The sequence below is a fragment of the Camelus bactrianus genome, chromosome 16 (genome assembly GCF_048773025.1).
Source record: "Camelus bactrianus isolate YW-2024 breed Bactrian camel chromosome 16, ASM4877302v1, whole genome shotgun sequence".
NCBI classification, from domain to species: domain Eukaryota; kingdom Metazoa; phylum Chordata; class Mammalia; order Artiodactyla; family Camelidae; genus Camelus; species Camelus bactrianus.
Genome location: NC_133554.1, coordinates 33113791 through 33140272, shown reverse-complemented (window position 1 = coordinate 33140272; position 26482 = coordinate 33113791). Strand labels below are relative to the sequence as shown.

The 26482-nt window shown below is 54.8% G+C and overlaps 5 protein-coding genes and 1 long non-coding RNA gene across 10 annotated transcripts in view; 5 read left to right on the top strand and 1 right to left on the bottom strand.

The window, feature by feature from the left end:
- On the top strand, positions 1 to 3974 carry HOXB8 (homeobox B8). Of its 3 annotated transcripts, XM_074342985.1 has the most exons (3): positions 1 to 252; positions 529 to 1000; positions 1814 to 3974. In XM_074342985.1, the coding sequence occupies exons 2-3, from the start codon at positions 577 to 579 to the stop codon at positions 2119 to 2121; spliced, it is 732 nt and encodes a 243-aa protein (XP_074199086.1). In that variant the 5' UTR covers positions 1 to 252; positions 529 to 576; the 3' UTR covers positions 2122 to 3974. The 3 variants fall into 3 exon arrangements, with proteins under 3 accessions (XP_074199086.1, XP_010958843.3, XP_074199087.1); XM_010960541.3 differs by having other exon boundaries at positions 2 to 1000; XM_074342986.1 differs by having other exon boundaries at positions 3 to 1000; positions 1817 to 3974.
- A 341-nt stretch (positions 3975 to 4315) lies between these two features.
- HOXB7 (homeobox B7) lies at positions 4316 to 7750 on the top strand. The gene is made up of 2 exons (XM_074342987.1): positions 4316 to 4825; positions 6908 to 7750. Exons 1-2 carry the CDS (start codon positions 4426 to 4428, stop codon positions 7159 to 7161), a joined length of 654 nt encoding a protein of 217 aa, XP_074199088.1. The 5' UTR covers positions 4316 to 4425; the 3' UTR covers positions 7162 to 7750.
- Positions 7751 to 10425: 2675 nt separating this feature from the next.
- The window catches only part of HOXB3 (homeobox B3), a 54917-nt gene continuing 38860 nt past the window's right edge, over positions 10426 to 26482 (top strand). Inside the window, exon 1 of one of the 3 annotated variants that reach the window (XM_074342973.1) lies at positions 10426 to 10557. The gene's annotated coding sequence lies outside the window, so the exon portion shown is untranslated. Of the gene's footprint in view, positions 10558 to 24631; positions 24769 to 26482 lie in introns of those variants that run through there. The other 2 variants (XM_074342972.1, XM_074342979.1) reach the window with 2 other exon arrangements.
- LOC141573615 (uncharacterized) overlaps positions 10633 to 26482 on the bottom strand; it is a 58289-nt gene continuing 42439 nt past the window's right edge. Inside the window, exon 5 of the long non-coding RNA XR_012499506.1 lies at positions 10633 to 11117. This is a non-coding gene — a long non-coding RNA (uncharacterized LOC141573615). The remainder of the gene's footprint in view (positions 11118 to 26482) is intronic.
- On the top strand, positions 11062 to 19163 carry HOXB6 (homeobox B6). Its single transcript, XM_045520774.2, has 2 exons — positions 11062 to 17216; positions 18259 to 19163. Exons 1-2 carry the CDS (start codon positions 16802 to 16804, stop codon positions 18516 to 18518), a joined length of 675 nt encoding a protein of 224 aa, XP_045376730.2. The 5' UTR covers positions 11062 to 16801; the 3' UTR covers positions 18519 to 19163.
- Positions 21065 to 23650, top strand: HOXB5 (homeobox B5). The gene is made up of 2 exons (XM_074342982.1): positions 21065 to 21744; positions 22418 to 23650. The coding sequence occupies exons 1-2, from the start codon at positions 21183 to 21185 to the stop codon at positions 22663 to 22665; spliced, it is 810 nt and encodes a 269-aa protein (XP_074199083.1). The 5' UTR covers positions 21065 to 21182; the 3' UTR covers positions 22666 to 23650.

Below are 26482 nucleotides of genomic sequence, written 5' to 3'. Positions count from 1 at the left end.
ACTCCCTGGCGCTCTCTCGCTCTAGCTCTCTCTCTCGCTCGCTCTCTCTTGCTCTCACCCTCGCTCTGCGTTCTGTCCGGGAGGAGTACGGAGAAGCCAATAGGATGCGGGGTCTCTAATGGATGCAAATGATCATGAAAAGACAGTGCAAAATATGAAACAACTCATTTGCAGGGAAGTAAATCACCGAAAACTGTTTATGAACTGGCATCCCTTCTTCGAAATGTAAAGCGAGGACCTCTTTAAGTGGCGGTATATTTTTGTTTGGGGGGTGGGGGGTGGGGGGAGGGCGAGTGAGCCGCGGCTGCCATGCAAGCTTAGACTTTTGGAGGCTTCGCTGTCCTTTTCTATTCCTGGAAATCACAAAAAGTGTGGTGGCTTCGAGATCTTCTTCGCCTTTTCTTTCTTTTCTTCCCCCCCCCCCCTTTCCCTCTCCTTTCCTGGCGAGGGTGACTAGGAGCCGGCGAATCCGCGTTTTTTTTCTCTCTCTCTCCCTCCCTTTCCCCCTCCCCACCCCCTCCCCAACAGCCCCCAACTACAGCCGCCGCCGCCGCCGCCGCCTCAAAATTCAATAAAATGAGCTCTTATTTCGTCAACTCACTGTTCTCCAAATACAAAACCGGGGAGTCCCTGCGCCCCAATTATTATGACTGCGGCTTCGCCCAGGACCTGGGCGGCCGACCCACCGTGGTGTACGGTCCCAGCAGCGGCGGCAGCTTCCAGCACCCGTCGCAAATCCAGGAGTTCTACCACGGGCCGTCGTCGCTGTCCACGGCTCCCTACCAGCAGAACCCGTGCGCCGTGGCGTGCCACGGGGACCCCGGCAACTTCTACGGCTACGACCCGCTGCAGCGGCAGAGCCTGTTCGGTGCGCAGGATCCAGACCTGGTGCAGTACGCCGACTGCAAGCTCGCCGCCGCCAGCGGCCTGGGCGAGGAGGCCGAGGGTTCGGAGCAGAGCCCGTCGCCCACACAGCTCTTCCCCTGGATGCGCCCTCAAGGTGAGCTCGCGTCGGGGCCGGCGGGGGCAAGGGAGACCAGGGGCCCAGGCCAGGCAGGGGGCCGGGCAGGCCGGGAGCGGTTCTTCCAGCTCCTGGAAGACCTGCTTGCTCCTTTCAGATAGCCTCCCCCTCCTTTCCTTCCTTCCTTCTTCCCTTCCTTCCTTCCCTCCCTCCCTCCTTCTTTCCTTCCTTCCCTTCTAGTTTTTTTGTTTCCCTTGAAGGAGGTCGCTAAGCGACATTTCCTGAATCCATAAACCCCTCACCCTGCCTGACTTTTCTTCTTATTCCCCTCCTTTTTTCCCCTTTTACTGTTTTATGGGGGGTAGTGGAGAAAGGGTGGTGGGAGTGGGGGCGCTCAACTTTTGCACTTCTCAATTGCTTTATAGTTTAATTACCCTGAAGAAACTTTTCTTCTGGGGCAGAGGCTCTGGGGGCTTTTCAAGGTGGGTCCATTCGTCCCCATCCCAGCTTTTTTATTCTTATTTTTCCCCCTCCTTCACATCCTTCCTTCTAAAGTTTATGGCACTTTTAATAGATTCAACCATCCCCGCCCAACTCTCTGGTGCTGGTTACCAGGGGAGGGGGCTCCCCTTTCTGGCTCCGTTAGATTCAGTGGTGTCTGATCCCCCTCACCCCCCCCCTCCTCCGCTGACCGCGGCCTCCCAGCGCCCCCGCCCCTGCGCGGGGTAGAAGGTCCCCTGCCCTTATTATACTGGTCTCCTAGGCTGGTTCACGAATCTTCCAACCTTCTCCGTCTCTGCCCCCTCCCCCACCCTCCCCTCCCCTCTGTCTCGCCCTTTCCCCCATTCCCAGCAGCCGCCGGACGCAGGCGAGGCCGACAGACCTACAGCCGCTACCAGACCCTGGAGCTGGAGAAGGAGTTCCTATTTAATCCCTATCTGACTCGCAAGCGACGGATCGAGGTATCGCATGCGCTGGGACTGACTGAGAGACAGGTCAAAATCTGGTTCCAGAACCGGAGGATGAAGTGGAAAAAAGAGAACAACAAAGACAAGTTCCCCAGCAGCAAATGCGAGCAGGAGGAGCTGGAGAAACAGAAGCTGGAGCGGGCCCCGGAGGCGGCGGACGAGGGAGACGCGCAGAAGGGCGACAAGAAGTAGGCTCCAGCTGGGACTGCCAGGGCCGCGGCTGCCCTGCGTCCGCAGGTCCCCCGACCGCGCCGCCGTCGTCTGCCCCCGCCCAAGAGAGCTCTGGCCCCGCGAGCGGGGCCGGGAGCCTGGCCTCCCACCGCAGCGTCCCCGCCGCGCCAGTCCCCGCTAGTGGTAGTATCTCGTAATAGCTTCTGTGTGTGAGCTACCGTGGATCTCCTTCCCTTCTCTTGGGGGTCCGGGGGGCAAAAAAAAAAAAAAAAGGATTTCAAGCAAGGACTCCCTCGCCCTGCGAGGGTGAGCGGCTGCGGCCTGGCTGAGCACCCCCCATGCCCCCGCCCCGTGTAAAAAGCCTCCTTGTGCAATGGTCTTTTTTTCCTTTGAACGTGCTTCTTTGTAATGACCGAGGTACTGATTTCTGCTAAGTTCTCCCAACAACATGAAACTGCCTATTCACGCCGTAATTCTTTCTGTCTCCCTCTTCTCTCTCTCTCTCTCTCTCTCTCTCTCTCTCTCTCTCTCTCTCTCTCTCTCTCTCTCTCTCTTTCTCTCTCGTCCTCATTTCCCCCTCCCACCCCCTCTCCCCGCTGCCCTCCCTAGCTCGCTGCCTTTCTCTCTGGCTTCTCTCTTTTCCCACCCCCCCACCCCCGCTTTGGTTTGACAATTTCGTCTTAAGTGTTTCTCAAAAGAGGTTACTTTAGTTAGCATGCGCGCTGTGGGCAATTGTTAAAGTGTTCTTAGGTTTACTGTGAAGAGAATGTATCCTGTATCCGTGAATTGCTTTATTGGGGGGAGGGAGGGCTAATTATATATTTTGTTGTTCCTCTATACTTTGTTCTGTTGTCTGCGCCTGAAAAGGGCGGAAGAGTTACAATAAAGTTTACAAGCGAGAACCCGAGACTGGCCCGGCCCGCGCTCCTCATTTGCTCCTGGCGCCTTGCAGAGCTGGGGGGAGCCGGTCACCGAGATTCTGCGCCCGCCAGGGCAGGCCAGGCCAGGCCGCGGAGAGGAGGAGGCGGGGGTTGGAGGCAGGTGGTGCAGTCTCTTGGCCCAGGGGCGCAGGGGGTGAGGGAGGCGGCTGCGCATGATTGGAGGAGAGAGGAACGAGGGAGGGGAGCCAAGAGAAACCCCCTCCCTTCTCATTCAAAGGCTGCCGGGCCCGGAGACCCTAGCGCCCAGGCCACGCTGGAGAGATGCGCCTGGGCTGGTGGCTGTATCCTCCCACTTCCTCCTTTGTTTTTGTGTGCCCTCTCCTGCATGTGTGTGGGCGTAGGGGTTGGTAAAGGTGTAGTGCTGGGCTGCTAAACAAGCTTATACTTTTATTTTTACTGGACTCTGGTGGGGGGAGCAGGAGAAGAGAGATGCCCTTCCCTGCCTCTCCCTTTCTGAGACTTGGCCACCTTCGCCCAGCTCCGAGGTGGTGGCTTGCAGCCTTCCTTCCTTTTGCTCCCTTTGCTTCTCTGGCAGCCAAGCTGACTGAGGCATCCGCCTCCCGGAACCAGGAGAGCAGCATACCGGGCTGCCCTCCTCCCTTCCTTTTTCTTCCCACCCACCCCACCCCCTTCCTTTTTAAATTTTCAAACCTTATTTTTCTTTTAGCCACCAGAAACAGCAGCATCTCATGCCTGTGGGCTGGATCCCGCGACTTTGGGAGCACCCACGAAACCTCACTCCATCCCTGCCTGTCTGTCTGGGGCAGAGAGAGAGAGAGGGAGAGAACCGTGAGGCCAGGCTCACCTCTTTCCTCACCTTGGGACAAACGGACCAAGTCTGGACCAAGTTCCCCCAGAGGCCCAGCCAGGCTGAATCGGTCCGGATTAATAAAGACCTGAACTGCCCCTACTCATCCACCCGGTTATGTGCAATCCCTGCGTTTGTTTCTCGCTGGGTAACGGGCTGGGGAGAATGGGTGGGGGGCAGGCGGTGACAACACGGATCGCTCTCGGAGGTATTTATTTTCCCTTCCACTCAATCCCTTCCTCCCCAAATCTCGCCTGCAAGCTGCCTCCAGCCCACAGGGGTCGACAGAGGCCCTTGAGCCCCCCAGCCCCAATCCACAGGGCTTGGCTTTCCCATTCATTATTGATTATATTTTATAAATCCAACGCCACACAATTTTTTCCACATTACCGGGAGCAGTGGGGAGGCTGCCCAGCCATTGGCCGAGGGGGCGTCACGTGGGCGGGGTCACGTGGTCCAGAGAGGAAAAAGGGGGTCCTTTTTGGTGTAAATCTGGACTCTAATTCTGTAATATATCAAGGAATCTCGTAAAACCGACACTAAAACGTCCCTGCCTACAAATCATCCGGCCAAATTATGAGTTCATTGTATTATGCGAATGCTTTATTTTCTAAATATCCAGCCGCAAGTTCGGTTTTCGCTACCGGAGCCTTCCCCGAACAAACTTCTTGTGCGTTTGCTTCCAACCCCCAGCGCCCGGGCTATGGAGCTGGTTCGGGTGCTTCCTTCGCCGCCTCGATGCAGGGCTTGTACCCCGGCGGGGGGGGCATGGCGGGCCAGAGTGCAGCCGGCGTCTACGCGGCCGGCTACGGGCTCGAGCCGAGTTCCTTCAACATGCACTGCGCGCCCTTTGAGCAGAACCTCTCCGGGGTGTGTCCCGGCGACTCCGCCAAAGCGGCGGGCGCCAAGGAGCAGAGGGACTCGGACTTGGCGGCCGAGAGTAACTTCCGGATCTACCCCTGGATGCGAAGCTCAGGTAACGCCGCGCACCGAGCCGTCCCGAACCGTCCCGAGCCGCAGTGGCCCGGGCACATTCCCCGGAAGGCGCCCCCTTCCTGGCCAAGTGCCCTTCTCCGCGTCCAGAGTGCTCCCGGCAGGAGGTCGGCCCTTGGGGACGCGGCACCCCCTGGGCCGGGACCCGGCGCGCCGCCCCCACTCCCATTTTTTGCTTGGTGCTCTCAGGCTCGCTCTGCTTCCCTGGCGGATCCCTCTCCGCCTCTCCGCCGATGCCGCGGCGCTCTGAGATCCCAGCCCACCCCCCACCCTTCCTCCTGGCCTTTTAGCTTTAAATATTTATCAGCCGCGCCGGCACGGGCTGGAGACGAGGCCGTTTGTCTTGCGGAGGAAGGCTGGGGTTTGCAGAGAATAGCCATTAGGGTTTTCCCCCTCCCTTCTCCCTTCCCCAGCCAGGGATTTCAACTCTGGGTGTGTCCCCCAGCCCCAGCTAGAATAAGGTCTGAGGAGGGGGCCGCAACGCTGAGCAGCTCTCCCCTCCCCCTTTCTACCCAGCCAACCCCGCTCCCCCATTATTCCCTTCTGGACATTTAGAGGTGGGCTCTAGAGGCCTGGCAGGAGGAGGGAGTGTGAGAGGAGATGAGGATCCAGCCAGGGACACACAGCCACGGAGGCAGGTGGAGAGAGTGGGGCTGAGGCCAAGAGAGATGAGGCTCCTGACCCCCCAGTGAACTTGGGTAGGGGGAGGCAGGACAACTAGAGAAAGAGGCAGAGTTCTCAGGAGATTACAGCTGGCTTCCTCAGGTGCCCTTCCTAGCATCCCTGGAGAACTGGCTAACAAGTTTGCAAGTATCATTCCAGAAGGGTTAATGTCCTCTTGGGGGAGAGACTAGGACTCCAAGGAGTCAAATTAAGAGAGAGTGCAGGCCACTGAGGCGGCTTCTGTAGAAACTCCGAAAGACCAGGGGCTCCATGGGGCCTGCTGACAAGCCTGTCCCAGACATCCTTCTTAATTCTCCCTGGACTCAGGGGCCAACCTCAAGGTCCAGAAGACCCAAGACTTGTCAGAGGGTCCCAATCCAGCCAGAGTTGAGGGCCAGAAGAAGTCCATGTCTTCCACCATCAGTATTAGTGGTCATGGTCCCCGTTATCTGCTCCATAATTCAACTGCCTTTCCAGCTGATTTATTAAAGCCTCAATTTTTCTGCTCATGAACATTTCAGCTTGGCTTTTATCTGACTTGAAATTAGGGCCCCTCCTCCCACTATCTCCTTCCCAGGAGGGCTGGCACCAGCACAACTTCCTGAAAGCCGCCTCAGGGTTTTGGGCCTAAACTGGGAAGCCCTCCCCTGCCGTTGAGTCCCTACCACCCAGATATTGAATGTTCCACCCCAACCCAGGTGGCTATCTCTTCTCTTCCCCTGTACCTTCCTGGAGGCCCAAAGATTGCTTGGGAGAGCTGGGTTGGCTGGGCAGGTGGGTAGACAGGACAGCCTGGCCCTGTCTGAACCTCAGTCAATCACTGGAAAATAGTTATCAGAGGGCAGCTGCCTTTAGACCAACTCCACACTCCAAGGAAATCTGCAAATTCTCAACTTCTCATTCCACAACAGGCTGGGGGAGGGGGAGAGGACTGGACCTCTGAGGCTCTTTGTCTCCTATTCTTTTGGGGGAAAGCCCTCTGGCCAGGCCTAGAGCCCCCACTCCAGGGTTACTTGCATGGTTTTTATTATCCTTTACTCTGAAGACCATCAGAGTCAGCATCCAAAAGGGGAGGCTTGGGGTTCCTGGTCCTGAGGGTGATGGAAGGATTAACCAACTGCCCTTCATCCCACATGCACCCCTTAGGTGCAGGGCTTCAGGAGCCAGTTAGACCTTGGGAAGACTTCCTGGGTGGAAGATGGGAATGTTTGCCTTGGGAGGTCTGCATGTTGAGGGAAGGAGGGGGCATGGGCTAGGGTATGGAAAGTGACAATTTGGTTTAGCGGGAAAATAGGCTTTCCAACTACTGACCCAAGAGCATATACAGGGTCGAAGAGGGAAGCGAACACTCTTATGGCTCTTTCCGCATTCACTTGTTTTTCTCCTGTAAATCTCTGCACAGGGACTGACCGCAAGCGAGGCCGCCAGACCTACACCCGCTATCAGACCCTGGAGCTGGAGAAAGAATTTCATTACAATCGCTACCTGACGCGGCGGCGGCGCATCGAGATCGCGCACGCGCTCTGCCTCACCGAAAGACAGATCAAGATCTGGTTCCAGAACCGGCGCATGAAATGGAAAAAGGAGAACAAGACCTCGGGCCCCGGGGCCACCAGCCAGGACAAGGCTGAGGTGGAGGAGGACGAGGAAGAGTGAGGGACGGGGAAAGGGCAGAGCAAGAGAGAGATGAGAAAGGGAGAGAGCGAGAAGCCCAGCTCTGGGAACTGAACCAGGAAACTCAAGTCAAATAGGGAGAAAAAAAAAACTATTTAAAGGCAAAGCAGTTAAAATTTTTTTAAGGAGAGAAGGTGAAACTGGTTTCTTAACACTGAAAAAAAGATACTACCTATAGGAAAGTCTGTCGGGTGGGTTTGTTTTGTACAGTATGGGAAGGACATCATCTACCTGTTCTGTAGCTTTCTGGAATTTGCCTCCTCTTTTCTATGTCGCTAATTGTAGGATCTTCGTAAAATCCTGCTGTTTTGTAAGCCCCCTCTTTGATGCTGTCTTTGTGCTCTGTGTGTCTGGACTAACGTGTGTGGTTCCTCGCCTTCCTGAGCCCCCGCCTTCCCAGTAGGGGCACTAAAGGGGCCTTAGGGAGCCCCAAGGACCCACGGACTAGCTCGAGTGTCCCCTCTGTGTGCATGGCCTGCTGGCTGCTCCTTGCCCCTGCCAGCCCCTGTGATCCTCTTTACATTCTATGTGTATCTGAAGGATGGAGAAATAAAAAGCAATTAAAAATAAACAGATGCCCTATTTTCCATGTCTCCCTAAGGCTGGAAGAGGGTTAGGGTTAGCCATGCATCCCAGTGGCCCCCTGCACCAACTTTTTCTGCCCATGTGCTGGGGTCTGCTCTTTTTTCTGGTGCCCCTTGCTCTGCGGGCTGCCGACTTGTGAACCTGATATCACACATTCCCTTCATATTCTTTTACACACATTGACACACAAAGGCACACAATCACACATACTTACAGGCTGACATTGCACATAAATATACATTGTCACAGTCACAAACATCCATATTCTTATATTCACAAATAATACGTGTATTTATTTACACAGGCATTCACATATCCCAACTCCTGCCCAGAACACATGTATTCACCATTCGCTCCCACTCACGAGTCAACCCACATTCACACTCACAGACACGTTATACATACCAATGTACACTCACACGTTAGCTTATAAACACACAGACTCACATTTGCCCCCAAGGAAACACGTCCTTGAGTCCACATGCCCCGTCACACATACTCACAACACCAAACCAAACCAAATACCCCACCACCACCACCACCCGGGCAGTTCACAAACTCTTCCTCGACCAGGCCTTCACACCAGGCTGTGGCTGTGCCGCTCGGCACAAATACAAAAATACAAGCTGAAATCCAAAGTGCTAGGCCCCGCGCGAACGAAGAGCGGAAGGAAAGGGAAGGTGACCACCCAAATCCACTCCCGCTGCTCTTCTCGTGAGGGCGGGTGGGCGGCGTCGGGCAGAGGCCGGGCCGCCGTGCAGAAAGCTCCCGGCCACCGGCCTCCGACGCCAAGGCGCTCCCGGCTTTTCGCTCAGCCGGCAAACATTTTCCGCAAGAACTATTCGCTAATTTTATTTCAATTTATTTTACTTTCATTTATTTTAATTTATCTCCTCCTAAATTGACACAGCGACCCAAGTGAAACTTGAAATGGGGGGAAGGAAGGAAATGAGCCCCGAGAGCGAGAGGCCGAGCGGTGCGAGTCAGCCGGCTGCTGCGGCCGCATCCCGGCCGCTCCCAGCCGGGCCGCCCGGCCGCGCAGGGCTGCGCCGGCTTCCTCCGCGCCTTTCCGCTCTCTGTCCGCGCTGCCGGCAACCTGGGATCTTCCCCGGAATACAGAGAAAGAGAAAAAAGAAAAACATTTGGAAGAGGGGAGCTTATTTCCTTTCCTGCTTTTGGGCACTGGTAGCCCAATTCAAAATACGGGAGTATTCAGGGTACTTGGGAAACACGGGGTGAATTTTGGTGGCCGTTGTTTTGCTCTAAAACATCCCCTTGATCGAGGGAGAAAAACCAGGAGGATGGCGCCTACAGCTAGACCTGCAGAGCTGATTTTTAGTCTTTATTCGATTATAAACCCTGAATTATTTAAATTTAAAGAACAGGCGACCAGACAAAAAAGGGGAAGAGAGCGAGTTTAAGGAGAATGCTTAATTTGAATTTGCAAGTAAAAGGCTCCAAAACCTGCAGTTTCCCCCGTCAATGACCACTGAACCCCCACCCCACCCCCCAGAGAGCACAGGGCGTTATCCCTGAGAACGTGGGTGTATGGACATTTGGGCGGGAGAGACCAGGGTCCGGCTTTACCCTCCAATTTCTGAGGTGCAGGGGTGACAATCTGGTGGCTAGACTGTTCGCCTTGGCCTCCATTGGGGCCACCTTTCTTCCCGGAGCAAAAACTAGGCCCTAGGGGATCTAAAGCCCCTACACCCGCAATGCTACAAGCCTCACTGGTGGGGTGCCCACCATTTATAAGACTGGGAATGAAGGGGATGTTCAGGGGGGAAAGGGGGCACTGAGGCTTTCATTTTGCCCTAATACAAGTGGCAACCCTGGACACTGGGTGCTGCTCCAGATTCACTCCCAAATTGCCTTAGAACAGTCCCTATGTGGAGGTTTTGGGGTGAATTTTACTAGAATGGAGGACAGCGCTCCTGTGAGAATAGAGAGGTTCCAAAAAGAGCCCCCCTTCCCAGATGGATGTTTGTGGCTCCTCCGCCTGATTCCCTGCACCCCAAATCTCACCCCTCCTCAGACTGGGGTTTCCCCAAAAATCGAGAAGGAGAAGAAAAGAAGATGGCGACTGAGAAAAGGGTTGCTGGTGGAGCAGCCATGAAGAAATGCAATAAATTCCTTGTTGTTTTATGAAAATTTACAACTTTGTGATAGAAGTTTATGAGTGGTTGAATCCAGCGATTGGCCAGCGCCGGTCATGTGGCCGGGCGATCGTGAACATGAACTTTTTATCATTTCCCTGGTGGTTATAATGCAGCATTCTTTTGGACACCACACCTAGGTCGGAGCACTGTCGTCCTTCAGGGCTCCAGCCTCTTGATATTTTTATACTTCAGTATCAGCTCGATAAAGCAAGAGAGAGAGAGGAAAAGACAGGGGGAGAGGAAAGAAGAGAGAGAGAGGGAGTGAGAGAGAGAGAGAGAAGGAGGGGTGGGAATTACACAAAAGAGAGAACCAAAAATAATTTTAATTTCTAACTTAATTTGCTTGCTGATTTGGGATTTTAGTCATCATGGAGGGTAAATGGACAATCTGCCCAGGACTGCAGCCTGATACCATTTTTCAAAGCCAGAACTTACTCCATTTTCTATGCAAATATCAGAAAAGCGAAACACCCTCTCTCTCAACTCTGAGAAGGGGAAACAACGGCTCTCAGGTTGGGACAATATTATCTGGAAGATGAAGAAGAAACCGAACGCTCTTTTTTTTTTTTTTTTTCTCCTCCTCTTTCTCCCCACCTCTTTCAATCGGAGGAAAGAAACCCCAAGGTCTGCAAAGGTAAGGGATATTCTACAATTCTCTTCTTATATTTTTGCTTCGATTTTGTAGGGGGTGGGGCTTAGGTTTGTCTCTCTCCTCCCCACCCCCAAGACGGGGCTGAACCCCACCTCTGGGCGCTGCAGGGAGAGGCTTCCCAGGAAATTTGGTGGCTGAGAGAGGGGTGGCTGCTTCCAGGAGGGGGAGCAAGGCAGGGAAGACGGGAGGAGGAACCGAAAGGGGCCACGGAGGCGAGCTCTAAATCGCCTTTTTAAGCTGGGAGGAGAGGTTTAAGCCAGGGGGCTGAGAAAGAGAGGATGGGGTGTCTGAGCTTTGGGGCGCTGGTAGAATCCGGTTGCTATGGCCTCTGTGGGTTTGTGCCCCCTCCCCCTCCCACCACCCCTCCCTTGTTCCGGCCTCCCCCAATTGCCCCCATGCAGCTCTCTTGCCCGGTGCGAGTTTCCAGTATCGTATCAGTGGTTTCCCGGCAGCGTTGGCACGAGGGGCGGTGGCGCTAAGGGACGTCCTGGTCTCTGGAGGGCCTGGAATCTCCGCAGAGGCCAGCGAGGGTGAGGAGGTGGCTAGAGAGACACAGAAAGAACAATTCACAGAGAAATACTCATTATCTCCCTTCGGAGACATTTCTGAAATTAAAGGGCTGTGGGTGGAGGCACCCAAATAAAAGGAGAGCCCCCCAGGAAGCCTTCCTGAGAATGCCAGGTCTTTCGCCACTCCCACAGGAGGGAGCCTCGCTCTGCAGGGAGACAATTTTGTGGGTTTTAATGCGGTAGGTTACAGCGTGTTGGTTTCTGTGCAATATTGATTCTAATACTTGTGTCTATTGGTATGAGGTGTGTGGATTTCGGTGCAGGAGAAAAGTGTGCATCTGATATGAAAACATTTCAAACTTTCCTGGATCTAAATGTGGTGATTGTGAAGGAGCTGTTTAGCATGTTGTTGTTTTAGGCTTGTAAATAAAAAAGAGAGAAAAAACAATTAAAAGAAAATCCCATTAGGGGACCTGAATGTATCCAGACTGAAAAGCTGCCTGGCACTGAGCTCAGACACCTAGTCCTGTCCCTTCGGCGCCTGATTCATTCCCCAGCCAGGCCTCCTGGGGGGTGGGGGAGAAGAACCTTTGGGCTGGAGGCTGAGATTCCTAAAGTAGCTGGTGGGGTGGAAGAAGGTGTAAGCTGCTAGGTGAGGACTTAAAAATAGAGTGAGAGGGCTTCTGGGGAAGCTGTGAGTCTAGAGATAAGTGTATTTGGGTGCCAAGGGCAGGAGAGACTGTGATTTAGTTTGGTTTGAAGGAATAGGTGATTGCTTTTCTCTTTTTAAAGACCAGATGCAGAGCATTCAGCCTCGGGCCTCTGTCTGCCTAGGGATTGTGGGGTCTGGGCGTGTGTAGAGGGATCCTGGACGTTTCAGTCTTGAGCTGGGAAGAGAGAGACGCAGCCACTTGTGGCGTGGAAGGGGGGCCCCTGGAGGCACAGGTAGCTGCCCTCGAAGCAGGCCCGGAATGGGTGCCTGAAGGGTCCCCTCGGCTGTGTATCGAGAGAAGTTCTCGGTCAGCACCCACGGCACTCAGAGCCTATTCTCAAAACGAAAAATTTCGCAAACCCACCCAGACTAAAGGTCTTTTTCTCCTGTAGTCTTGGCGGGGCATAAATCATCCCTTTGACAGTTTGCTCTGACCCAAATTATGCGGTTTGCTGCCATCTACCGTCCGTTTGGAGACATGCGGCTTTGGCGCCGCAAGCCCCGCGACACTGCCTGAACCCGGAGCCCCCGCCGCTCGGGTTCGGAGGGATTCTGGGGGCTTCGGCCCAGATTGTTGCTTTCTGCTGGATCTTGGTTCTCGCCTGCCCGCGTGTGGATTCAAGAACAAATGTTCTCTCCCCCTTGGCAGCCGCATCCCAGAGCCAAACCTAGCGGCTGGCTAGGGGAAGCGGCTTTTTCTAGGGTATATTTTAAAAGGACTAATGCTGCATCCCGCGGGCAGGCAGGGGGCCCTGAATCAAAGGGTTGAGGGGAAATCAGAATCGAGAGCCCTCTCCCCTCTACCCCATCAAAGCGCAAGAGGGGATCACCAGGGCCGCTAGGGAGATACCAGGCCAAGACTGCTCAAGGTTTATTTGGTTTTCTTTTCCGCCAAGGGAGGGGGCCAGCAGGGGAGGCGCCGAACCCGGCAGTTCCACTCGGTTGTCAAAAGACAAACCGGGTCTGTGTTCTCCGTGTTGGCTAGTGGGTCTTGCCAGTTTCTTGGCCGGTGAGTCTGTGGTGAAGGAATTGAGCTGAGTTTTCGGGAAACTATGGTGTAAGCAAGTGAGTGTGAGTCCCCTTCCCCATTCCCGATCGTTTCAGGCGAAATCGACACAGATATGCTTTGGGGGAAAAATGGGGAGTGGGAGTGGGGATCAATCATTAAGGAACCAAACCATTGTAATTTCCGTTCCTGCCGGACCCCTCACACCCGCTTAAGCTGACTGCTTTCCCAGAAGGGGGTGGCGAGGGCGGGGGTACGCGCCGCTGCCGCTGCCTTTGAATATTGGCCCCTGTCTCACGGGTTACTGATTAGCTCGGGCTTTCAAGCCGCAGGAGGAAGCTCTGGTCGCTCCTTTCAAGGTGCTGTGGCCCCAGTTCCTGGGCGGGGGATCCAGGAAATTGCCTGCGGTGCCAGGCAGGCAGAGGTGTTACTAGGGTCTGGCTCGGAGTTGGAGGAGCTGCCGAGGTCGAGGGGCCCAGCGGTACTGGGAGCAAATGCGGGGGCTGCGACCCCTCCAGGCTTCGGTGCCCTGAGAGTCTGGGCAGTAGGAGCAGTCCTTTCAGCTTTTCAGCAGAGAATGATTTTCTGGCGGCTAGAAGGCCAGGCCCACTGCAAGAGGCCCCAGGGGAGCACGCCTGAAAAGCCTTGGGCCCCTCGGAGGTTTTTTCTTGCAGGCAAGCGAAGGACAGGTAGGGAGGGGAAGGCGGCTGGTACAGAGGGATGAAACACTTCAGAGCTCTTATGGTGCTGGTGCCGGTGGACCCAGGGAGAGGGAACAGAGCGCCACTGCTTCCCGGAACAGAGACGATGTCGTTCATTTGCATAATGGAAATGATGCTTTTGTACCGCGAGTTGGACCAGCCGATTTTAAGGCAATGTCCCTACTAAACAGCTCTCAAAGGTTGGGAGTGGCCACACTGCTCCCCTGGGAACATTAATGTTCCCCAAACCCAGAGAAACACACAGAACTCAGGGGAAGAACTAGGTTGAGATGTTTTAATTCACCCCACCCCAGCCAGGGTTGAGAGTGGGGTGGGGGAAGGTGTCCACAGTCCAAAGAGCTGGGTGTGGGGTGGGAGCATGGCAGATGAGAGGAAATACAAAGCCTGGACAATGTCTCAATCCCCCCTCCCCTACACATACCTACTGGCAAATACCCTCCCTGAGGTTACCAGTAAAGGAGACTTTTACTCCCAAGCTGAACACAACTTAGACATTTCCCTGGGAGCTGCAATGTGTGTACCTCCACAAGACCACAGATTCACAGCTCAGAAAATTACAATTATAAATCCTGCCTATGGGGTTTCTAGACAATCCTCCTGTGCGTACTCCAGACTTGGTACATATTTATATCCACCTCTCCATATACACACTTTCTCCTTGAGCAGGGAGAGAATCCCCGAACCAGCTGGTGGCTGCGCCTGCTGTGTATTTACATATTTCCCCTTGAAGACAGATCGACAACGGCAGTGGATCGAACCACAGACAGATTCTTAGAGATCTGGCTCCAGAAACCAGGCGGCCTCTGGCTCAGCCCTGCCTGCCTGCTCTTTCTCCCAAACAAACGGATCAGACGAATAAACGCTCATAAATACCTCTGGGCTTAGATAAGAGCGATGAGGCGCTATTTCCTTTCATGCTGGACTCCAGGCGCCCAGGCCCTGCTTTTGCGGCTCCATCTCATGACAGGCAACCTGCAGAGGTGAGGTTAATTTGGGGGTATGGCTCTAAGGATAAGGAGATTATTTCATGCTTCTGTCACAGGGAAAATCCCCCTCCCTCATTGGATCTTGTGTCATCCAGGCTTCACAGGAAAGCCCACACCTTTCAGTCTTAGTATGAAGACATTACAGCCAGAGAGGAGGCAGGGTGGGCTGAGGCCTAAGGCCCGGCCTCAGTGGCAAGGAGGAGGGAGATACACAAGGCTCTCTCCCCACCTTGCTCCTCCTGCCCAAAAGTTTCCTGTTCCTCTCTAGGAGTGGGCCTAATCACAGCTAGATTGGAACACTTGTGACTCTCCATTATTAGGAAGCTTGAGTTTATTTTCTTAAATCTTGACAAAATCCCGATAGAGTCAGGGTAGGAAGTAGTTGATGGGGCAACCAGGAATAGCCACTTAGCCATGAAGGTACAGCCCAGAAGTTGTCCTAAGCTCAGGGAGCTTTGTAAGCCATTTTGCAAGCAACCAAGTTCCCACCCTTGGTCACCAACCTCAGCCCTCTACCACTTTTCCTAGTGTCTTGTGCCATCTTCAGTGGGCAGAATTGGCCCACAAAAAGGAGCCCAAAGAACAATCAGAGGAGGGTCAGCCTAGCCCTTTCATCATCAGATTTTGTCCCACACCCTGGCCTTTTCTTTGTCCCAGGTCCAAAGGTTGTCACCCTTTACTGCCTGGCCTCCATGTGCACATTATAATGTTAAAACCACACCGTGATTCAGGCTTCCAGCCTGGCTCTAATGCTCATTTTCCTTAGATGAAGGAGAAAGAGAATGTCGGAGATGCACACCCTCTCTTGCACCAAAGCTTGTAGACAGCAAGCTGGTGATACAAACACGAGATATAGGAGGGGTTGCAGAGATGCTGAGAGACATACAGAAGGGTGGCAAGTATCTGGAGAGGGGATGCAGAATGATACGTTGTAAGCTGCCTACTGAGACCTCAGGAGCCCCGCCCCCCATAAAACTGAACAAAACTCAAGTCTTGAGAAAGAATTAATTTTAAAAAGAACTGCCAGCTCTAGAGAGACCTGAAAAGGAGTGAGGGCCCCCTCTCTTCCCTGTGGTCTCTGATTGCCTCCTATATCAGGAGGGTTTGAGGACCTAGAACTGGAGAGGGAAAAATTTCTTCCCTGTACCCAGACTTACTGAAACATCTTTGATTCCTAAGACCCTGTCACCCAGGGTATTCTAATGTCTTTTGGGGAAGGAGGTGGGATGGAGTGAGGGTTGCAGGCAAGATAGGGATCAGACAAACCTAGGCTGGGGGATGTCCCTCCCCCTCCTCTCCCTATCCCCAAGTGAAGAGAGGACTAGTCCCTCTTCCCAGTGCCCCCTTCCTGTGCCAAGACCAAGCAGTACATACTAGAACCAGGTAAGATGTCTTGTGCAGCAGTGGCCGTAGCCTTCCCAGAAGCTCCTGGCCTAGCCACACAGCTAGTGAGAGAAGCTTGGGCTCAGACCCTCCTCCCAATTCTCAGCCTTCTGGGTCTTCTGGGCTGCAGACTCTGGCCTGCCCCTCAGACCTTAAGAGTTGTGGAGAAGCAGAAATAATAAACCCAGGCTTGGAGGAGACACAGTAGATCTGAGAAACAGGAAAAACGGTTTTCAAAACCCTTGGAGAGGGTTTCATCTTCTTCGCGTCTCTTTCTGAAAACGATGCTAATCAACGGAGAACTCATCTCTCCTCTATCAACACAAAACCCGAGAAACAAGCCTTCTCCTTTAGTTCCTTCCTAAGGAGATTGAGGTTCGAGATTCGGATATATTTATCCACCTTCCCTAGAGGGAAGGGGCTCAAGCAACGCAGGGGTTAACTTTTCTGAAAACACAATTAACTTTTCCCTATCCTGCATGGGGAGGGGAGGGATATATTTAATCACTGGGGGATGGGGTGGTCTCAATCCAAATGCTCCCTCCTTTCGCAAGACGCCTCTTTCGCAGATCCTACGTAGGTGGAAGGGGAAGCGTTGTGCTGTTGGGGAGAGAGAGAAAGCAGAAGGAGAAGAAGGAGGGGGGAAAAAGGTTGATAGGTTTGTGCGCGGGTCCCTCGCGCGGGCTGCGCTCCTCCTGGGTGCTATTTGACAATTCCTGCCTCTGCCATTGGTCAGTGTTGGATCAGATGGTTGTATTTCCTTCTGGCCCTCACTGGCACCTCGCCATCCCCCCTCAGCTAAAACCCAATCTCAGATATACTACTAATAGGCGCGGCGCTCGGACTATAAAACACAACAAATCATAAACCCGGCGGAGCAGCAGCGGCCGTGCGCGCCTCCCCTCCCAATGAGTTCCTATTTCGTGAACTCCACCTTCCCCGTCACTCTGGCCAGCGGGCAGGAGTCCTTCCTGGGCCAGCTCCCGCTCTACTCGTCGGGCTATGCGGACCCGCTGAGGCACTACCCCGCGCCCTACGGGCCCGGGCCCGGCCAGGACAAGGGCTTTGCCGCCTCTTCCTATTACCCGCCGGCCGGCGGCGGCTACGGCCGAGCGGCGCCCTGCGACTACGGGCCGGCGCCGGCCTTCTACCGAGAGAAGGAGTCGGCCTGCGCGCTCTCGGGCGCCGACGAGCCGCCCCCGTTCCACCCCGAGCCGCGGAAGTCCGACTGCGCGCAGGACAAGAGCGTGTTCGGCGAGGCGGAGGAGCAGAAGTGCTCCACCCCTGTCTACCCCTGGATGCAGCGGATGAATTCGTGCAACAGTGAGTGAGCCTTGCTGCGGCCGCCTTGACCTCTGCGGGCCCCCCTCCCGGAGACAGAACTAGGGAACACCCCCCCGCCCCCATTCTCCCACAGGGTGCTGGGTTGGTGTCTCGATTGGAGCTAAGGGACGATTGGGCGCCTGCACCGGGTCTCCCGCGCTTCTCTCCCGTCCTCAGGAGTTGCAAAGTTTGCAAAGTCCCAGATGCACTCGGAGCCAGGGGGAGCGAGTGGGTTCTCTCGGAGCGCCAGGCCGCAGCTGGGATTCTGGGTCATGGAGATGGGCAGGACCCCCTCCTCGCAGTCAATGGGGGCTTTCCTTGGCGCCCTCAGCTCTAGTCGGGTCCCCACCCAAAGACTGTTCATTGAAAACGGAGTGCGTCATGGGAAGGGGAGCGGCGTGACGCTGGCGAGAGAGAGTTGTGTCTGTCCCGGACTAGGTTTCCCTGGGGGTCAGGGGCTGAGGAAAGATGAGGCACCAGGAAAGGGGTTGTAGTCAGAGGACGGAGAATAAAGGGAAGAAACAGAGGAAGCGAGCAGAGGCGGAGAGAGGGAGAAGCAGGCTCCTGGGTCTCAGGTTGGATTATTTGTCGGCCTTAAGTCCCAAATTGATGTCCATTAGCGGGACACGAAAGTGAGGAGCCGTTAATGCCGACTGTGGATCGATCCACGTCATTACGGATTAAGGGCCGGAATCTATCACAAGGTGGTGGGGGAGCCAGATGAATGGAAGGAAAAGATGCGGCTAGGAAGAGACACACCTGGCCAGTGCTTCCCCAGCCCCTCCCCCTAGGCTCGGGTGGGATTTAAAACTGTTCCTCCCATCCCCCACCAAGAATCTAGACAGAAGGCATTAGCCTAGGAGACCCCGAGGGAATCTGGAGGGGGCGCTGGAGGAGTGAGGAAGGGGGCTGCGGAGGACAGGGAACAGGGAGAGTGGAGGGCATCCCGGGACAGGCTACAGTCCACGTTTGAGGGTCGAGTGGGGGAGGGGGCTCTGGCCCTGGTGACCCCAGGCCTCAGCATCTCCTTTCTGCGTAACAGGTTCCTCCTTTGGGCCCAGCGGCCGGCGCGGCCGCCAGACCTACACACGCTACCAGACGCTGGAGCTGGAGAAGGAGTTTCACTACAATCGCTACCTGACGCGGCGGCGGCGCATCGAGATCGCGCACGCCCTATGCCTGACCGAGCGGCAGATCAAGATCTGGTTCCAGAACCGGCGCATGAAGTGGAAAAAGGAGAGCAAACTGCTCAGCGCGTCTCAGCTCAGTGCCGAGGAGGAAGAAGAAAAGCCAGCCGAATGAAGGCGCTGAAAGGGTGGTGGTTGTGGGGGACGCAAAGGGAGAGGCCTCTGGGGAGCCGAGGGCATCCGAGAGCCTCGAGAAGGCTCTGCGGGCGGGGGAGCCTGGGGAATTGCTCTCCTGAGCCCAACAGGCGGGGCCCAGCGCTCTCCCGGACCCCCGCCCGCAGATCTGTCGCTGGGTGCTGGGAGGCCGTGCTGCCTGAGCCCACCCAGCACCCCAGCGCCCCCTCCATCCCTGCGGAACCGCCTCAGCCTGAACAGGCTCCCCCGTGAGAACTGAGGACCAGACTCACTTGATGTTTCCTGGAAGCAGAGCAGAATGCTCTTGTCCGTGTCGCGTCTCATTTCTTCCATGTCCCCGGTGCACGGTTCAATGGTAGATTCGCAGTTCCCTCAGCGGGGGGGCTCGAAGACTCCCTGACCCCAGACCTCTCCCATCCCCTCCCCAAAGCCACTGGAAGGAGCACATACTACCTAGAAGTAAGAAGAGGAGCCTCAGAAGAAAACAAAGTTCTATTTTATTAATTTTCTATGTGTTGTGTTTGTAGTCTTGTCTTAGTTCTGGACGTGAAATACTTCGGTAATAATATTAATATTATTAATAATGATAATAATAATAATAATAATAATAAAGATGTAAAAACTCGCCGCTTAGTCACCTCTGCTCCTCCCCTGCCACTCCCCCACCCCCACCGCCACCCCTGCGTCCCCGTGCCGGAAACTCAGCAGCAAAGGCAGGAGCCCTGGTCGGCCCCAGCGGGCCGGACACGAGACTCGGAAGTTACAGTTGAGATAAAGGCTGCAGCGGTCCCGCCCAGGCTCCAGCACCGCGCCCGCCAGTACTGAGGCTCACAACGGCCTCTCCTGGTGCAGACTTGGGGGACTCATTCTCTAGCATTTCCTCGTTTGTCCGTGGCACGAGGACCACCACCGAGGTCCCTTAGCCAGGAGCTCCTGCAGAGACCGAGCCAGGCGAGTCTTGCGCCTCGGCAGCACTGTTCTGTCCGCATGATCGCTGAGGCCCGCCGTCTTTGGCCTGCCCACATGGCCTGATCTCCGCCGGCCTTGGCCCTCTGCTCCTGGCCTGTGGCTCTGGAGACTAAATTGGGGCCACTGGGTATTTATCTCTCCGCCAGCAGCTAAAGGCTCCAGGCATCCCTTCCTGTCTCAAGTAGTAGCTCAGTGACAAGTAGGGGAATGTGAAGCCATCGGCAGGCACGGGGTAAAGGACAAGATTTTCTCTTGCTCTTTGGAGACCTGAGGGCGGGAGGCCAGGTGATGGGGCAGTTCGGTCTCATCCCATCAACCAAAACCGACCTATTCTATCCCCACCCCACCCCTCACCCAGGCAGCAAGCTGCAGAGACTGTTTTCCTTTCTTCCTCCTTCTCGCTCTCTTTTTTATTTTTAAAGAAAATAGCCGCCTGGCAGAAGGGGCCCAGCTGTGGCGGTCTCTGGCTGCCCAGAGTGCTCAGGAAGGCACTGCCGGTCCTCAGAACCCCTTTCTGGGGAAGGAGTGGGCCTCTCGACAAATTCTGAAACTACCCAGCCACCAGAATGGGACCTTGAGTGGAGCTTCCCAAGGCAATAGCAGGCATCTGGTGAGGAGGTGAAAGGTTTCTACCTTGATCCCGAACTCTGAGAGCCACATTTACACCCAGACCCCAATCCCCGACGCTGTAGACCTTACGGTTTTTCTCACAGTGAGGCCACTTAGCACCAGCTGGGCTTGTCTTCTGGGGTCCCTGTCATGCTCTGCCACCCCTCCGTTGTAGGCTAAGGATGGGGAGGAAGTCAGGAAGAGGATTCCAGACTTCTAAGAGGATTAGGAGAAGTGAAAGCTTTTCCTTCAAACCCTTGGCTTAGCCCTGCCGGCTCAGTCTGGATGCTGTGGACTGGCCATTGCAGCCGGGTCAGGAAGCAGGCCAGGCCAAGCTCACAAGGAAACCAGTTGCAATAATTGTTTTTCACACATCTTCCAACCTCCCTCTCATTTCCGCCCCCAACTTTGAGATTTGCAAAGCCCCAGTAAAGGAAGAGCAACTCAATCTTTGATCATCTTATCCAGAGTTAAAATAATAATAGTAATAATAATAATAATGACAGGGAGAAGGACACAGAGAGACGAATTCCACTTCCATATAAGTGGGTAAAGGCTCAATCGGGTCTTTCCTCTAAAAGATTCAACCCTGCGGGTGAGCCTAGGCCGGATTTCTTTTTAGCCGAGCGATAGCACAGAGACAGCAGGGAGGTCGCCGTCGCCGCCATGGCGGTCTGCGGCCCGCGCTCCCGCCGTTCGCCGGGAGGTGGCGCGCTCTGCTCAGAGGCCGCCGTCAACCTTCTCCGTTTCTCCCCCTTCTCCTTTTTCCCCCTCTCTCCGAGGCTCGCATTGAATCGGCCCTAACGATTCTCGGATCGTCATTATTTGTAACCATAGAGCATGAATTACCTCTTGAGGTCATCAGCGAGAATTTACGACTGGTCAACAAAAGCACGTGATTCCCTAACGCCCCCCCATCCCCCTTCCAACCCCCCCCCATATTTGGCCGCATACATAGCAAAACGAAGTACAGTGCATCGCTATAATTCATTAATACATCATAAATCGTGAAGCACAGGGTTATAACGACCACGATCCACAAATCAAGCCCTCCAAAATCACCCAAATGAGCTCGTACTTTGTAAACTCCTTCTCGGGGCGTTATCCAAATGGCCCGGACTATCAGTTGCTAAATTATGGCAGTGGCAGCTCTCTGAGCGGCTCTTACAGGGATCCCGCTGCCATGCACACCGGCTCTTACGGCTACAATTACAATGGGATGGACCTCAGCGTCAACCGCTCCTCGGCCTCCTCCAGCCACTTTGGGGCGGTGGGCGAGAGCTCGCGCGCCTTCCCTGCGCCCGCCCAGGAGCCCCGCTTCAGGCAAGCGGCGTCGAGCTGCTCCCTGTCCTCGCCCGAGTCCCTGCCCTGCACCAACGGCGACAGCCACGGCGCCAAGCCCTCTGCTTCGTCCCCCTCCGACCAGGCGACCCAGGCCAGCTCCAGCGCCAATTTCACCGAAATAGATGAGGCCAGCGCGTCCTCGGAGCCTGAGGAAGCGGCGAGCCAGCTAAGCAGCCCGAGCCTAGCTCGGGCGCAGCCAGAGCCCATGGCCACCTCCACAGCCGCGCCCGAGGGGCAGACTCCGCAGATATTCCCCTGGATGAGGAAGCTTCACATCAGCCATGGTAATTCTCGCTCCCTTTTTTTGTCTTCTTGGCTTTCCTTCTCCGCGTTTGGGGAGGGGGAGGTTAGCGAGGAGAGCTTGGCTTTTCCTCAAATATAGATTTATTTTTTTCCAGAGGGGGAGAAGTCTCTAAGAGGGTCCTCACAGCTCGGGGGATAGAGCCAAAGAAGGTCTTTAGCTGGGGGGTTGGGGAGGAGTATTTTTTAATAATTTGTTCCCAGATTCGCCTTAGGTTTTATTCGCCCAGCTACACTAGCTTTAGGATGAAGGATGGGGTTTAAGTAACGTGGGGAAGGGTTCTGCTTGCCCCCCGAAATGTTGAGACTGCTTCTAGCAGAGGAGGGGCGAGCAGCAAAACGAGCTTTCCAGGGCAAAAGTGCAACCGCTCTCCTCCCTCCCGGGGCGAGCGGCCGCCTGAGCCCAGCGAAGGGTGAGGCACAAGGAGGGAGCAAGAGACAAAGCCGGGCGCATTCGCTGCCGGCAGAAGTGGGGGCTGCAGGGAAGGGGGTGCAGAGAGCGAGCTCGGATTCGGGCGTCTGGAGTGGGGAGGATTGGAGCTGCGGTGAGCTGGGTGCCGGGGACGCCTGGGTCCCGCTCCACGCCCCCCTCCCACCCAGTGCCCCCTCCCTTAACCGGAATAACGTTGCCTCGCGGCTCTGCTCCGTCTGCTCCAGATATGACCGGGCCGGACGGGAAAAGAGCCCGGACCGCGTATACCCGCTACCAGACCCTAGAGCTGGAGAAGGAGTTCCACTTCAACCGCTACCTGACGCGGCGGCGGCGCATCGAGATCGCCCACGCGCTCTGCCTGTCCGAGCGCCAGATCAAGATCTGGTTCCAGAACCGGCGCATGAAGTGGAAGAAAGACAACAAACTGAAAAGTATGAGCCTGGCTACAGCCGGCAGCGCCTTCCAGCCCTGAGCCCGCCGGGAGGAGCCCTGGGCAGCCCAAGAGCCCGTGCCGCCCCCAGCCCCGGCCCCTCCAAGCCTCCCCGCGCTGCCGCCGCCCGCTGGGGACCGGTTCCCACGAGCCTGCCTCGCCCGGGCCCTGTGTTACGATTTTTCGTTTGGTCTTAGGTCTTCCTGTGGCTCCCTCTCTCCTGGACTGGTTAATCTTATTATTGTTAATAATAATGATAATTATTATTTTCCCTCCATGGTCCCCACTCCCCTCCGCTCACCCCAAATCTGCCAGTGTTTCTGAATGTTCGTGTCTGTGGTTGCACTCCTTTCCCCAGGAAAAAAATGAAACTCGCATGTTTAATGTGAACTTTCCCCTCCCCATCTGTGTTCTTCTAACTTATTTATAAAAAGATGATCGCAGTATTTTGAGTTTCAGCTTGAAACTTCTCTAAAAGGGGCGGCAGTTGAGGTGGGGTAATACCGCAGCACCGGGGCCCAGCTGAGCTGGCCTCCAGAGAAGCAGTCCATGACTGTGTCTCTTTCCACCATCCTCTTCCTCCTCCCTCCCCACTCCTAGGCCCAAGTCTCCCAGTGGCTTGGTCCTGGGGTGAAAGGGGGCCAGGGAGGACCAAAGGAGTGATGTTGAGAAGAGGGAAGGTAAATAGTGAGATTGAAGTTCCTGCCGCCTGGGTAGGCCCCGCAAGGCCTGGTCTGGGAGCACCCGGAAACAAAAATAATCCTCAGTGTAAAATGTCTTGTGTATTTCTCTGTGAATCGATGGGTCTGGGATAGAGGGCCCAAAGCTTGTAAATATGGGGATAGTCTGGGTCAGACCCATCCCCTCCTCCCCACCCATTTCGCTTCTGAGACCATTTGTAGTGAGCAAGTGGATGCTGTGCTCCGTGTGAAATCTGTCTTTGCCGGGCCTGTCTCAGTGATTCGCTTTTGGTATTTGTTTGTAGCTTTCCTTGAAGTCAAATAAATGTTTCCCCTATTCCATTGCCCTTCCACTTGTCTTTTCTCTGGTGGCCTGTCTCTCCCATCACTGGGCACACCCTAGACCATTTTTGATAGATCTGGGGTACAGGGAAGGGAAAGCAGGATGCTCATCAGCAGCTACTCTCAGCCACCTAAGTCCCTGCCTGGTCAGCGGTGCTTGGGCCAGGGGACAGGCTTTCATGCCTGGGGGACTGAGAGGCCCTGAAACCCCACATGAGGCTGGGGCAGGGGAAAGGCTGAGCTGGACTCTACCGTGGCCTTCCACCAGCTGGCGAGAAAAGCCTCTGGAAACCTCTTCAGGGAAAGTAATTTGGGCCTAAGTCCTGAGTAGGAGGCTCCTGGCCTTTGGGAGTGGTACAGGCCTGCCCAACCCCGCTAGCTGTCCCCTGGTCCAAATCCCAATTCAGCTCTGCCACCCACTAAGGCCAAACAAACAAACAAAAAATCAGCTCGATTTCAAAGGTTTCCTCTCACCCTCAGTCTTCTCTACACCTATTAAGGGCTTGCTCTCTCCAGGGGTCCAACTGACCTCCCCTCTTAACTAGGAGCTGGGGCGCATCCTAGAAAACCCCTGGTTCCCCCATCAGCTGGACTGGCCCAGGGCCAGGGCCCAGTCCTCCTCTGTCCAAGTCAGCCTCCACCCTGCGCACAAGAGTCAAGTCTGGACACTTACCCGGTCAATCCCTTCCAGCTTGGCCCAACTTCTTACAGGACTTGGGGGGAGGGGGAACTGGTGAGGAGGCAGCCGAGGGTTGTGGAGGCTCTACTGGGCCCTCCTTCCTCCTCACCCCTTGACTTTGTCCCCCTTTGTCCATAGCAAACTATCCCAAAAGTCGCTATGACATTTAGATGTCAAATGGATAGGGGTTTTATCTTGAAGTTAGATCGTAAAAATCGCCGAGAAGTCAGACAGATACCCCTCACTGGCTCGAGAAAGTCACGTGAGGTCCATAAAGTTAGTTTTATGGTTTTGGGGAGTTGACACCGCACGGTATATTTCACATTCTCCAGAATGTTAAGTGACACTTTAACTGCTCGCCGTGGTGGGGAAGGGGGCAGAGGTAGGTGAGCACTCTCCCAGCCCAGAAGGCGGTGGCGGCAGCCCAGGCCCAGCTCTCCCGCAGTAAGTCGCTTCCAGTTTTCGCTTTTCTCCTCGCGATTGTGGGGCTGGGAATTGGGGGAAGGAAATCTTACCTCCAGCAGGGCTGTAGGGTGATAAGTGGGGCAAGTTGAGTCTGCTTTTTATACCAAGTTCTGACAAGTTGGGTGTCTGAAGTGGGGGCACTCAGTTCAGTTTGATAAGGCCTCTGAGGTCGGGGGTGCCTGGTTTTATCTGCGGGGGCGTCTGACTCTTTGTGGGGAAAAGGCTCGTGTGGGTCCCTTCAGTGACCTTGGAAATTTAGGGGGCAAAAAGGAGGGGTGTGTATTGCTGAAAGGAGGACCCCCATGTGGGGGGCCACTTCACTACTAGATATCTTCAGACAGACATCTCTCCACCCCCAGGAAAGAGACTTTATGACATTCATTTGTCAGGGGTGTGAGGGGGTGCGCTGCTGGGCACTTTTATCTGGATTCATCTGAGCTGAGAAAAAGCACCCGAAAGGCTAAAGCAGCTGCTGTGGGCTGCCTTGTGCTGGGGCACTCTTTGGCTTTCGGATCTTTGAACCCCACGAAAAGGGGGTATACACCCTCTCTTCTCCATGACCTCATCAGGGCTGTCCGGGACAGGGAGTGCAGCACCTTTGCACCCAACTTCAGCCTATTGGTCCCAAGCCAACCTTCCGGCTTGGCTCTAAGTAGGGTCCTGAGGCTCAAGTGGGGAACAGACAGAGGGGGCATTTCCCTCAAATCCAAAACCTAATTCTGGGCCAGGAGCAGGCAGAAGGGGAGAGCTTCCTTTTTTGTCTTGAGGTGTTAGGTGTTTAAGTAGATCCCTGGCAAGCCCTCTAAAAATAAATGTGCTGAAGATCACAGACCCCAACTGATTGGAAAAAAGGGGGGGATTTAGGAGCTGGGAGAGAAAATGGGAAAGGTGCTCTCTTTCCTCTCTTCTCCTTTCTTCTTCTCTCCCTTTCAGAGCCTAAAGGCCCCTTCGTTTTTGTGGCACCACAAACCAGAGGGATTTCATTATTTGACCCCAGGAGGTCCGTTATTTTCTTAGGATAAGTCACCCTCCTTCTGAAAGCCAGAGGCATCTTCCTCAGCAAATTTTAAGACATATGAGGGTCAACCATGATATCATTCCTACTTTTGCCAGCTCACCATCTCTAGAGTCAGTTCACCAACTCCCGTTGTCCCTGGAACTGGACATGTGGCACCTTAAGGGGCTTCTAATCTGTGGAACAAGGAGAGGGTCACAAGATGCCTTCTGTTTCATAGTAAAGAAAGTCTGTGCTCTCTCCCCATCTCCTCTCTGCTCCCTGAGCTCTCCAATCCCTGCCGGGATCTGACTTGCAGGAGACCCTTCACAGGCTTTGAGTGCAAAGAGGACAGAGAGCTTGGGGTCCTCACCTTGGTTTGAAGACACAACTCCCCAAGAATGATGGGGTATTTGTATCCCTTGGGAAGGAGACTCTAGTCAGCTCCCAAAGGATGTCAAGCACCATTTAAAATAATTCTAATCAATTTTGCAGGTACAACTTCTGCAGGCTTCCTCTCTGGACAAGGCAAATGGGTTGAATGAGGTGCAAAGGAAGAGTGCAGTGGGGGCAGAATCTGACCTGGGGCCTCCAGGGAAACCCCAGTCCTGTTGTGCCCCTGGCCTCACTCTAATGCTGCCACTCTCTCTGAGAAACCTCAGACCACCCCCCCAAGGCTTGCCCCTGAAGATTTTTTTG

Coding starts and splice junctions, on each gene's coding strand:
- HOXB6 (XM_045520774.2), top strand. CDS start 16,802: ATGAGTTCCTATTTCGTGAACTCCACCTTCCCCGTCACTCTGGCCAGC. Junction 17,217..18,258: donor GCGGATGAATTCGTGCAACA/GTGAGTGAGCCT, acceptor TCTGCGTAACAG/GTTCCTCCTTTGGGCCCAGC.
- HOXB8 (XM_074342985.1), top strand. CDS start 577: ATGAGCTCTTATTTCGTCAACTCACTGTTCTCCAAATACAAAACCGGG. Junction 1,001..1,813: donor CCCCTGGATGCGCCCTCAAG/GTGAGCTCGCGT, acceptor CCCCATTCCCAG/CAGCCGCCGGACGCAGGCGA.
- HOXB5 (XM_074342982.1), top strand. CDS start 21,183: ATGAGCTCGTACTTTGTAAACTCCTTCTCGGGGCGTTATCCAAATGGC. Junction 21,745..22,417: donor GAAGCTTCACATCAGCCATG/GTAATTCTCGCT, acceptor CGTCTGCTCCAG/ATATGACCGGGCCGGACGGG.
- HOXB7 (XM_074342987.1), top strand. CDS start 4,426: ATGAGTTCATTGTATTATGCGAATGCTTTATTTTCTAAATATCCAGCC. Junction 4,826..6,907: donor CCCCTGGATGCGAAGCTCAG/GTAACGCCGCGC, acceptor ATCTCTGCACAG/GGACTGACCGCAAGCGAGGC.